The sequence below is a fragment of the Pygocentrus nattereri genome, chromosome 18 (assembly GCF_015220715.1).
Source record: "Pygocentrus nattereri isolate fPygNat1 chromosome 18, fPygNat1.pri, whole genome shotgun sequence".
Lineage (NCBI taxonomy): Eukaryota > Metazoa > Chordata > Actinopteri > Characiformes > Serrasalmidae > Pygocentrus > Pygocentrus nattereri.
In genome coordinates, this window is record NC_051228.1 from 1,127,501 (window position 1) to 1,140,000 (window position 12,500).

The following is a 12,500-nucleotide window of genomic DNA, read 5'->3' on the forward strand; positions in this document are numbered from 1 at the left end:
TGTATTAGTGTGTGTGTGTGTGTGTATTAGGGTATATGTGTGTGTGTGTGTGTGTATTAGTGTTGTGTGTATTTGTGTGCGTGTGTGTGTGTATTAGTGTCTGTGTGTATTTGTGTGCGTGTGTGTGTGTATTAGTGTATATGTGTGTGTGTGTGTATTAGTGTCTGTGTGTGTTAGTGTGTGTATTAGTGTATATGTGTGTGTGTGTGTATTAGTGTCTGTGTATTTGTGTGCGTGTGTGTGTATTAGTGTCTGTGTGTATTTGTGTATTAGTGTGTGTGTGTGTGTGTATTAGGGTATATGTGTGTGTGTGTGTGTGTATTAGTGTTGTGTGTATTTGTGTGCGTGTGTGTGTGTATTAGTGTCTGTGTGTATTTGTGTGCGTGTGTGTGTGTATTAGTGTATATGTGTGTGTGTGTATTAGTGTCTGTGTGTATTTGTGTATTTGTGTGTGTGTGTATTAGGGTATATGTGTGTGTGTGTGTGTGTGTGTGTATTAGTGTCTGTGTATTTGTGTGCATGTGTGTGTGTATTAGTGTCTGTGTGTATTTGTGTATTAGTGTGTGTGTGTGTGTATTAGGGTATATGTGTGTGTGTGTATTAGTGTTTGTGTGTATTTGTGTACATGTGTGTGTGTATTAGTGTCTGTGTGTATTTGTGTATTAGTGTGTGTGTGTATTAGGGTATATGTGTGTGTGTGTATTAGTGTCTGTGTGTATTTGTGTGCATGTGTGTGTGTGTGTGTGTATTAGTGTCTGTGTGTATTTGTGTATTAGTGTGTGTGTATTAGGGTATATGTGTGTGTGTGTGTGTGTGTATTAGTGTCTGTGTGTATTTGTGTGCATGTGTGTGTGTATTAGTGTATATGTGTGTGTGTGTGTATTAGTGTCTGTGTGTATTTGTGTGCATGTGTGTGTGTGTATTAGTGTCTGTCACAGCTGCCGACTGAAAAGCTGCTCAGTGGCGACGACAGTTTGGGAGTTTAGTGTCGTCTCGTCTTCAGAGTCGGACCAAATCGGCTGTCGGTCAGATGTGGTCTTAAGTGTGTGTTTTCTGTTTGTGGCAAAGTCAGAAGTAGAAAGGTTCAAATGGCTCGAGCGCCTCCTACAGCTGTCAGAGTCGTTGCTTAGCAACGGCGTCTCAGTGGAGAGATAAACCTGTGATGTTATGATGACGGCACAGTTAGAACGCCTCTCGACCAATCAGCTCGCGTGGCCGGAGCTCACTTTTTTTCAGTAAAGTCTACACTGATTACAGTCCATACAGCTTTAATGGCAAATTTAAACAGCCACGTTTGACTGGAACGTTTGCGGAACGTTCTCCAAATCCAGTCGTTATGTTTACGGCGATCCTAATGGTGTGTAGGTGTAAATTTTAAGTTATAACTTAATGCTGCGTTGAAACTACGTTACTTTAAAATTTATTAGCTCATAAACTCAAACAGGGGCTGCGATCAGCTGGCGTAACTGGATACGGCTCCCCAGCGGCCGCCTGCTCGACCTCCTGGCAGAGTTCTGTCTGAACAGCAACAGAACTTTGAATTCAACTACGGTTCCTACTGGAACTCGTGGGCGGATGGGGAGCTCCGCCAAGAGAGAGAGAGAGAGAGAGAGAGAGAGAGAGAGCATAAGAGAGAGAGAGAGAGAGAGAGAGAGAGAGAGAGAGAGAGAAGGGACCGAGAGGATGAGAGAGAGAGACAGAGAGAGAGAGAGAGAGAGAGAGAGAGACAGAGAGAGAGAGAGAGACACAGAGAGAGAGAGAGAGAGAGAGAGAGAGGAAGAGAGAGAGAGAGAGAGAGAGAGAGAGAGAGAGACAGAGAGACAGAGAGAGAGAGAGAGAGCATAAGAGAGAGAGAGAGAGACAGAGAGAGAGAGAGAGAGGAAGAGAGAGAGAGACAGAGAGAGAGAGAGAGAGAGAGAGAGAGAGGAAGAGAGAGAGAGACAGAGAGAGAGAGAGAGAGAGAGAGAGAGAGAGAGAGAGTAATGAGAGAAATGAGAGAGTAATGAGAGAGAGAGAGAGAGAGAGAGAGCATGAGAGAGAGAGAGAGAGAGAGAGAGACAGAGAGAGAGAGCATAAGAGAGAGAGAGCGAGAGGAAAAGAGAGAGAGAGAGAGAGAGAGAGAGCATAAGAGAGAGAGAGAGAGAGAGAGAGAGAGAGAGAGAGAGAGAGAGAGAGGAAGAGATAGAGAGAGAGGGAGAGAGAGAGAGAGAGAGAGAGAGAGAGAGAGAGAGAGAGACAGAGAGAGAGAGAGAGAGAGAGAGAGAGAGAGAGTTTAATTGCTCCATCTGTGAGACGACTGCTGCTGCTGAACTTGGCCGGCGTCTGGGCCCGTCCAGATGTTTTCCGGCGAGGAACATCTGAAAATGTTTAGTTTCTTTCCCATAGGAGTGAGAACTCTGTTACATGCTGGATGTGTTGGATGTTTTCGGTGGCGGCTGCCCTGTTCCATCCATCAGCTGCAGCAGGCCAGCAGATTTACAGCTTTTATTTGATGTTCCGCTGCTGTAGGACCAAACACACAACACTCGCGCGAGGGTAAACAGTACAAGGGTTCAGCGCGCCCCGACAGAAACGCTTGATTCGGACCAGATTGCGTCTGTGTGGGGCTGCTGCCCGTGGGGAACGCTACGCGGCGTTAGCGCAAGTGGTTCTGGAGCAGCTTGAGGAAAAGCAGGATTGCATGGGAAGCAAAGCAGAAGCAGAGGACTGTGTTGTGGGGCCCCACTGACGTATCGGTTGGCTGACGATACCGAGGCCTGAGGTTTAACCGAAAGCGTCACTGATAACCTTTTGATTCTTAGTGACTTTTTTGGCGGCGTAAATTTGACCCAGCATTATCTCGACGCCACGGCTGACCGTTAGGTGGATTAGGTGGTTGGGTACAGAGAACTTGCAGAAATGAGAATTCCCACTCTGTAATGTTTTCTGGGTTTCTCGAACACTAGGGGGCGCTCCCGAGCGAGTCCAATTTGAGTAAAATCGTAGTTTATAGATTAAACATTTTTAATATAAACAAATACATTCATGTTCTGAACACAGAACAGCATAACACATTTTAACACTGCTATTATTTTTAAGAGCTTTTAAACTCGAGTTAAAGGAGTTTAAAATGGTCCCTCATGTACGTTCATGAAGTCTGTGAGCGTGAGCAGCCGATGAGCTGCTCTACTCACCAACCAGAGCGCTCAGTAGCAGTAATTCTGACCAATCAGGTGGTTGCTAGAATGTTGCTATGTGGTTGCTATGGCATTTTAGGTTGTTACTACGGCATCTCAGATAGTTGCTTAAGTGTTTCTATGAGGTTGCAGTGGTATTTCAGGTTGTTACTACAGCATCTCAGGTGGTTGCTAAGGTGTTGCTGTGTGGTTGCTATGATATCCCAGGTGGTTGTTAGGGTGTTGTTAATGAACTTGAAAAAAGCATGTAATTTAACAATGACTGCACAAAAATCGTACATCCAGAAATTGTATCCAGCACCTTTCATACACATTCAAATTCAAAACGTTTCTAATTTAAAAAGTAACTTAATTTTACACAACTGTGTACCTCAATCCAGAGTTTAAACAGTGCTGATGTCTTTAAAACTGCTAGATGAGTTCGTAAACTAAAATAATAAAAATAAACAGAACAGAAAAATAACGAGAGAGAACAAATCCGTCCTCTCTGGAAGGGCTTGTTGTCGTCAGCAGCCGTATGATAAAAATACAGGACTAATGCAGGAGGCAGAACCTTCCACTGCTGTGTTTCTCCAGCTCTGCTCCAGCGGGACCGGTCGTCTCGGCTCTTTCTGTTCCCTCAGGTTTGACCCAGTTTGTTAGTTGTGGCCCAGTTGAGTCCGGCTTTGTGCTGGTTCTGCAGAATTCTTTCTCCAGCGGCGCCAGAGCTCTTCATCATCATCATCATCCTCTGCCTCAGAGTGTCATCACTGTCATAATAAAACCTTCAGATGTCCAAACGAGTCGCTCCTGGAACATCTGTTAATGGAATTAAAAGTTCGATTTTTATTATTTATGCTGATCCGATCCTCATGAACGCGGTCACTGTGTTATTCTGTATGTGCTATTTCATAGTTTTGATGTCATAATTGCTGTAAAATGAGGAAATGAAAGGCCTTTGGGTAGCAGGGTTATTATAGAGTGTGTTTACAGGCACTTAATAATCAGATCATTATCAGATTTCTGTAGTTACTGTGTCTGATTATTCAAATGGTCATGTAAATTTTTTAATTTCTCAGATCTGAGTAAGGTCTAGAAATCTGATCTAGAAATCTGATAAAGAGGCTGGATTTGAGCTCAGTAATCAGATTTCTCAGTGCTGTAAACTCTCACTATGATTTCTTTCTGATTTCTGATATCGGCTGGTTGTGAAGCAGAAATCTGATTACTGTCTGACTCCTGTAGACCTGGAGTTTCCCCATTATCTGATTACTGTCTGACTCATGTAGACCTGGAGTTTCCCCATTATCTGATTACTGTCTGACTCCTGTAGACCTGGAGTTTCCACATTATCTGATTACTGTCTGACTCCTGTAGACCTGGAGTTTCCCCATTATTGTATTACTGTCTGACTCCTGTAGACCTGGAGTTTCCCCATTATCTGATTACTGTCTGACTCCTGTAGACCTGGAGTTTCCCCATTATCTGATTACTGTCTGACTCCTGTAGACCTGGAGTTTCCCCATTATCTGATTACTGTCTGACTCCTGTAGACCTGGAGTTTCCCCATTATCTGATTACTGTCTGACTCCTGTAGACCTGGAGTTTCCCCATTATCTGATTACTGTCTGACTCCTGTAGACCTGGAGTTTCCCCATTATCTGATTACTGTCTGACTCCTGTAGACCTGGAGTTTCCCCATTACCTGATTACTGTCTGACTCCTGTAGACCTGGAGTTTCCCCATTATCTGATTACTGACTGACTCCTGTAGACCTGGAGTTTCTCCATTATCTGATTACTGTCTGACTCCTGTAGACCTGGAGTTTCCCCATTATCTGATTACTGTCTGACTCCTGTAGACCTGGAGTTTCCCCACTATCCTATTACTGTCTGACTCATGTAGACCTGGAGTTTCCCATTATCTGATTACTGTCTGACTCCTGTAGACCTGGAGTTTCCCCATTATCTGATTACTGTCTGACTCCTGTAGACCTGGAGTTTCCCCATTGTCTGATTACTGTCTGACTCCTGTAGACCTGGAGTTTCCCCATTATCTGATTACTGTCTGACTCCTGTAGACCTGGAGTTTCCCCATTATCTGATTACTGTCTGACTCCTGTAGACCTGGAGTTTCCCCACTATCCTATTACTGTCTGACTCATGTAGACCTGGTGTTTCCCCATTATCTGATTACTGTCTGACTCCTGTAGACCTGGAGTTTCCCCATTATCTGATTACTGTCTGACTCCTGTAGACCTGGAGTTTCCCCATTATTGTATTACTGTCTGACTCCTGTAGACCTGGAGTTTCCCCATTATCTGATTACTGTCTGACTCCTGTAGACCTGGAGTTTCCCCATTATTGTATTACTGTCTGACTCCTGTAGACCTGGAGTTTCCCCATTATTGTATTACTGTCTGACTCCTGTAGACCTGGCGTTTCCCCCATTATCTGATTACTGTCTGACTCCTGTAGACCTGGAGTTTCCCCATTATTGTATTACTGTCTGACTCCTGTAGACCTGGCGTTTCCCCCATTATCTGATTACTGTCTGACTCCTGTAGACCTGGAGTTTCCCCATTATTGTATTACTGTCTGACTCCTGTAGACCTGGAGTTTCCCCATTATCTGATTACTGTCTGACTCATGTAGACCTGGAGTTTCCCCATTATCTGATTACTGTCTGACTCATGTAGACCTGGAGTTTCCCCATTATCTGATTACTGTCTGACTCCTGTAGACCTGGAGTTTCCTCACTATCCTATTACTGTCTGACTCATGTAGACCTGGAGTTTCCCCATTATCTGATTACTGTCTGACTCCTGTAGACCTGGAGTTTCCCCATTATTGTATTACTGTCTGACTCCTGTAGACCTGGAGTTTCCCCATTATTGTATTACTGTCTGACTCCTGTAGACCTGGAGTTTCCCCATTATCTGATTACTGTCTGACTCCTGTAGACCTGGAGTTTCCCCATTATCTGATTACTGTCTGACTCATGTAGACCTGGAGTTTCTCCATTATCTGATTACTGTCTGACTCATGTAGACCTGGAGTTTCCCCATTATCTGATTACTGTCTGACTCCTGTAGACCTGGAGTTTCCTCATTATCTGATTACTGTCTGACTCCTGTAGACCTGGAGTTTCCCCATTATTGTATTACTGTCTGACTCCTGTAGACCTGGAGTTTCCCCATTATTGTATTACTGTCTGACTCCTGTAGACCTGGAGTTTCCCATTATCTGATTACTGTCTGACTCCTGTAGACCTGGAGTTTCTCCATTATCTGATTACTGTCTGACTCATGTAGACCGGGAGTTTCCCCATTATCTGATTACTGTCTGACTCCTGTAGACCTGGAGTTTCCCCATTATCTGATTACTGTCTGACTCCTGTAGACCTGGCGTTTCCCCATTATCTGATTACTGTCTGACTCCTGTAGACCTGGAGTTTCCCCATTATCTGATTATTGTCTGACTCCTGTAGACCTGGAGTTTCCCCGTTATCTGATTACTGTCTGACTCATGTAGACCTGGAGTTTCCCCATTATTGTATTACTGTCTAACTCCTGTAGACCTGGCGTTTCCCCATTATCTGATTACTGTCTGACTCCTGTAGACCTGGAGTTTCCCCATTATCTGATTACTGTCTGACTCATGTAGACCTGGAGTTTCCCCATTATTGTATTACTGTCTGACTCCTGTAGACCTGGCGTTTCCCCATTATCTGATTACTGTCTGACTCATGTAGACCTGGAGTTTCCCCATTATCTGATTACTGTCTGACTCCTGTAGACCTGGAGTTTCCCCATTATCTGATTACTGTCTGACTCCTGTAGACCTGGCGTTTCCCCATTATCTGATTACTGTCTGACTCATGTAGACCTGAAGTTTCCCCATTATCTGATTACTGTCTGACTCCTGTAGACCTGGAGTTTCCCCACTATCCTATTACTGTTTGACTCATGTAGACCTGGAGTTTCCCCATTATCTGATTACTGTCTGACTCCTGTAGCCCTGGAGTTTCCCTGTTATCTGATTACTGTCTGACTCATGTAGACCTGGAGTTTCCCCATTATCTGATTACTGTCTGACTCCTGTAGACCTGGAGTTTCTCCATTATCTGATTACTGTCTGACTCCTGTAGACCTGGCGTTTCCCCATTATCTGATTACTGTCTGACTCCTGTAGACCTGGAGTTTCCCCATTATCTGATTACTGTCTGACTCCTGTAGACCTGGAGTTTCCCCATTATTGTATTACTGTCTGACTCCTGTAGACCTGGCGTTTCCCCATTATCTGATTACTGTCTGACTCATGTAGACCTGGAGTTTCCCCATTATCTGATTACTGTCTGACTCCTGTAGACCTGGAGTTTCCCCATTATCTGATTACTGTCTGACTCCTGTAGACCTGGAGTTTCCCCATTATCTGATTACTGTCTGACTCCTGTAGACCTGGAGTTTCCCCATTATCTGATTACTGTCTGTCTCATGTAGACCTGGAGTTTCCCCATTATCTGATTACTGTCTGACTCATGTAGACCTGGAGTTTCCCCATTATCTGATTACTGTCTGACTCCTGTAGACCTGGAGTTTCTCCATTATCTGATTACTGTCTGACTCCTGTAGACCTGGAGTTTCCCCATTATCTGATTACTGTCTGACTCGTGTAGACCTGGAGTTTCCCCATTATCTGATTACTGTCTGACTCCTGTAGACCTGGAGTTTCCCCATTATCTGATTACTGTCTGACTCCTGTAGACCTGGCGTTTCCCCATTATCTGATTACTGTCTGACTCATGTAGACCTGGAGTTTCCCCATTATCTGATTACTGTCTGACTCCTGTAGACCTGGAGTTTCCCCATTATCTGATTACTGTCTGACTCCTGTAGACCTGGAGTTTCCCCATTATTGTATTACTGTCTGACTCCTGTAGACCTGGCGTTTCCCCATTATCTGATTAAGTGCATATAAATGTGTTGATTAGATTACTGACAAAAGTGAAAAATATTGCTTAAAAAGATTTTAGCACGAAAGCTGGTGAATTCTTTCCATTTCAAACCTTATATAGCCAGCAGATGGCGCTGCTTTAGAGTGCTTTCTGAAAAAATGTTCTCCACACTACACAAGTCAAACTGAAAATAAATTAAAACTAAATAAAACTTAAAAAACTAAATCCAAACTAAGATCTAAGAGCTACCTGAAACTAAACTGAAAACTGTAAAGAATGCATGTAAACTGTAAAGAATGCATGTAAACTATAAAGAATGCATGTAAACTCTAAAGAATGCAAGTAAACTGTAAAGAATGCATGTAAACTATAAAGAATGTTTGTAAACTGTAAAGAATGTTTGTAAACTGTAAAGAATGTTTGTAAACTGTAAAGAATGCATGTAAACTGTAAAGAATGCATGTATTGCTTAGAAATTAAAATTTTTTTCTTTACATTTTTTTTGTTTTCAGTTTAGTTTCAGGTAGCCATAGTGTTGTTTTTACTTTTACAGTTTAAATAAATTTGAGATATTTTCTTCCGCAGTTCAGCAATGCTAAACTCAAATGCAGCGCCATCTGCTGGCTATATAAGGATTGACATGGAAACAGTTCAGCAGCTTCATGCCGATGTTTTTTCAGTTTAGATTGTAACAGCTTTTATTTCACTGTCCTGGTTTTGAAAACTGGCTCTTTATATTTTAATAAAGTTAACGAGTGCATTTCTTTATCACAGTCAACGGTTTAAGCATTGTTCACTGCTCGTTAGCGATAACGAGGGCCGGTGTGTCCAGACTCTTGCCCGGCTCTGTCGGTTTATTGAGCGCTTCAGCGCTGCTGTAGTGCCCGTATCCGAAGCATCCTGATCAGCTCCCTGTGTGAGGGATTACAGGAGATCTATGAAATAAAAAGCCTCTATTCCTCCAGCACAGCAGATGTTTCCGTCCAGCGTCGGTTGGGGTCAGACGGGGCTTTTAAAAGGGGTCAGCAGAGCCAAATCTAAATCAGACAGAAGAGAACCTGCGTTCGGTTCTACGCAGCGCTAGATTTACAGACTGTAACCCTCTCAGAGCGAGAGAGACACTCAGGGAAACCGAGATTAGGCTGCTGTCAGAAAATTAAACATCAATAAAAATAAACACATTAACCCTGTAACTCCTCAGCCTCGCCATATCTATAGATCCCTGACTGTACGTCTGACTCTGACTCCGTGTGTCTCTGCCTCGTTCCTGACTTGTATTTGATGTGTCCAGGTCTCATTTCTGACTCTTGACTTAATGTGTTCTTGTCTCGTTCTTGACTCAGACTCAACGTGTCCAGGTCTTGTTCTTGACTCAGACTCAATGTGTCCAGGTCTCATTTCTGACTCTTGACTTAATGTGTCCTTGTCTCGTTCTTGACTCAGACTCAATGTGTCCAGGTCTCATTTCTGACTCTTGACTTAATGTGTCCTTGTCTCGTTCTTGACTCAGACTCAATGTGTCCAGGTCTCATTCTTGACTCAGATTCAATGTGTCCAGGTCTCATTTCTGACTCTTGACTTAATGTGTCCTTGTCTCGTTCTTGACTTGTACTTGATGTGTCCCAGTCTCGTTCTTGGCTCAGACTCAACGTGTCCAGGTTTCAATCTTGAATCAGACTCAAGTATTTTTGTCTTGTTCTTGACTTGGACTCTGTGTCCTGGTTTTATTCAGACTCAACTCTAGTGGGCTTGACTCAGATGCGACTCTAGTGTCTTAACTTAGGCTTGACTCTAGGTTCTTGACTCAAACTCAATTCTACTGTCTTAACTTAGGCTTGACTCTAGGATCTTGACTCAGTTTTGACTCTGGTGTCTTGACTTGGACTCATGTAGTGGTCTTGGCTCAGACTCGACTGTAGTGGCTTGACTCGGACTCGACTGCAGTAGTCTTGGCTCAGACTCGACTGTAGTGTCTTGACTCGGACTCGACTGCAGTAGTCTTGGCTCAGACTCGACTGTAGTGTCTTGACTCGGACTCGACTGCAGTGGTCTGGACTCAGACTCGACTTTAGTGTCTTGACTCTGACTCACCTGCAGTGGTCTGGGCTCAGACTCCACTCTAGTGTCTTGACTCGGACTCGACTGCAGTGGTCTGGGCTCAGACTCGACTCTAGTATCTTGACTCGGACTCGACTGCAGTGGTCTGGGCTCAGACTTCACTCGGACTGGACTGCAGTGGTCTGGGCTCAGACTCGACTCTAGTGTCTTGACTCGGACTCAACTGCAGTGGTCTGGGCTCAGACTCGACTCTAGTGTCTTGACTCGGACTCGACTGCAGTGGTCTGGGCTCAGACTCGACTCTAGTATCTTGACTCGGACTCGACTGCAGTGGTCTGGGCTCAGACTTCACTCGGACTGGACTGCAGTGGTCTGGGCTCAGACTCGACTCTAGTGTCTTGACTCGGACTCGACTGCAGTGGTCTGGGCTCAGACTCGACTCTAGTGTCTTGACTCGGACCCGACTGCAGTGGTCTGGGCTCAGACTTGACTCTAGTGTCTTGACTCGGACTGGACTGCAGTGGTCTGGGCTCAGACTCGACTCTAGTGTCTTGACTCGGACTCGACTGCAGTGGTCTGGGCTCAGACTCGACTCTAGTGTCTTGACTCGGACCCGACTGCAGTGGTCTGGGCTCAGACTCGACTCTAGTGTCTTGACTCGGACTCGACTGCAGTGGTCTGGGCTCAGACTCGACTCTAGTGTCTTGACTCGGACCCGACTGCAGTGGTCTGGGCTCAGACTTGACTCTAGTGTCTTGACTCGGACTCGACTGCAGTGGTCTGGGCTCAGACTTGACTCTAGTGTCTTGACTCGGACTCGACTGCAGTGGTCTGGGCTCAGACTCGACTCTAGTGTCTTGACTCGGACTCGACTGCAGTGGTCTGGGCTCAGACTCGACTCTAGTGTCTTGACTCGGACTCGACTGCAGTGGTCTGGGCTCAGACTCGACTAGTGTCTTGACTCGGACTCGACTGCAGTGGTCTGGGCTCAGACTCGACTCTAGTGTCTTGACTCGGACTCGACTGCAGTGGTCTGGGCTCAGACTCGACTCTAGTGTCTTGACTCGGACTCGACTGCAGTGGTCTGGGCTCAGACTTGACTCTAGTGTCTTGACTCGGACTCGACTGCAGTGGTCTGGGCTCAGACTCGACTCTAGTGTCTTGACTCGGACTCGACTGCAGTGGTCTGGGCTCAGACTCGACTCTAGTGTCTTGACTCGGACTCGACTGCAGTGGTCTGGGCTCAGACTCGACTCTAGTGTCTTGACTCGGACTCGACTGCAGTGGTCTGGGCTACAGCACGAGTGATGTGTGTTGTTCATGTTGGTGTGTTTTCTCTGTTACAGATTGACGCTCTGTGTAAGAGGAGTAAGGAGTCGGAGGCAGCGTTCCTCAGTGTGTATAAGAGATTAATCGATGTCCCAGGTGTGTATCTCTCTCTCTCTCTCTCACACACACACACACACACACACACACACTGCTGTAATGTTTGAATGGAGCAGAAACACTGTAAACACATCAGTCATATTTATGAGGCTTATGTCTCCAGTGTCCTTTTACACACACACTGCTGTAATGACTTCACCAGCTTTACACCCACCCACACACACACACACACACACACACTCAGACTGAAAGCAGACGGTGTTTGGTTACAGCAGTGTGAGTATTCAGAGTTTCCTAACTGCACTCTAACCTGAACTGAGCTGCACGAATAAAGAATACTGTTAGGGATGTGGGGGCGGGGGTGTGTGGGGGGGCTGAGGGGTCCGCAGCACTCTCAGATATCAAGGTTGTTTAACTGCAACAACAAGTAACAAGCTATTACAAAAAGCAGGAACAAGTAACAGAAGATCAGAACGTTTCTTTTTATGTGATCAGTTTTATTTTTAAGGTAAAGCTCCAGTGTAACAGGAAATACAGTCGGCAAGAAAAATCATAGCAACAGTGGAGCCCCCTGTCATCCCCCACCCACATAGCACCTGGAAATTTACCGCTGATTCAGGGAAATAAATAAGTAAATAAATAAATCCTTTTCATTTGTCAAGTAATACAAATCAACCAGTACAGTGTAATGAAAGAAAATTTCCAGCCTATTAAAGACCCGATGCCGGCCGCGAGAGCCGGCAGGAAGGTGGGGCCTGAACTCCGAGGGACAATTAACCACAAGTGAGTGGGGGATGACATGCGACTCCCAAGCCTCATTCCATGGGCGCCGCCTCCGTTCCCACAGACTTTAATTTGCCTCACGTTTGACCCGGGCAGCCACGCTGGGAGGCGGAGCAATCTGCTCTCGTTCCCTCTCGGCTCAGGTGCTCACGCTGTCCTTAA

General features: G+C 45.2%; 1 protein-coding gene across 6 annotated transcripts in view; it reads left to right on the forward strand.

The window, feature by feature from the left end:
• The window catches only part of cux1a (cut-like homeobox 1a), a 191,226-nt gene that overhangs the window by 99,502 nt on the left and 79,224 nt on the right, over nucleotides 1–12,500 (forward strand). For 5 of the 6 annotated variants that reach the window (XM_037546964.1, XM_037546967.1, XM_037546968.1 and 2 more), the window contains exon 4: nucleotides 11,516–11,594. In XM_037546964.1, the coding sequence (XP_037402861.1) occupies nucleotides 11,516–11,594 (79 nt within the window). Of the gene's footprint in view, nucleotides 1–11,515; nucleotides 11,595–12,500 lie in introns of those variants that run through there. The other variant, XM_037546969.1, reaches the window with a different exon arrangement.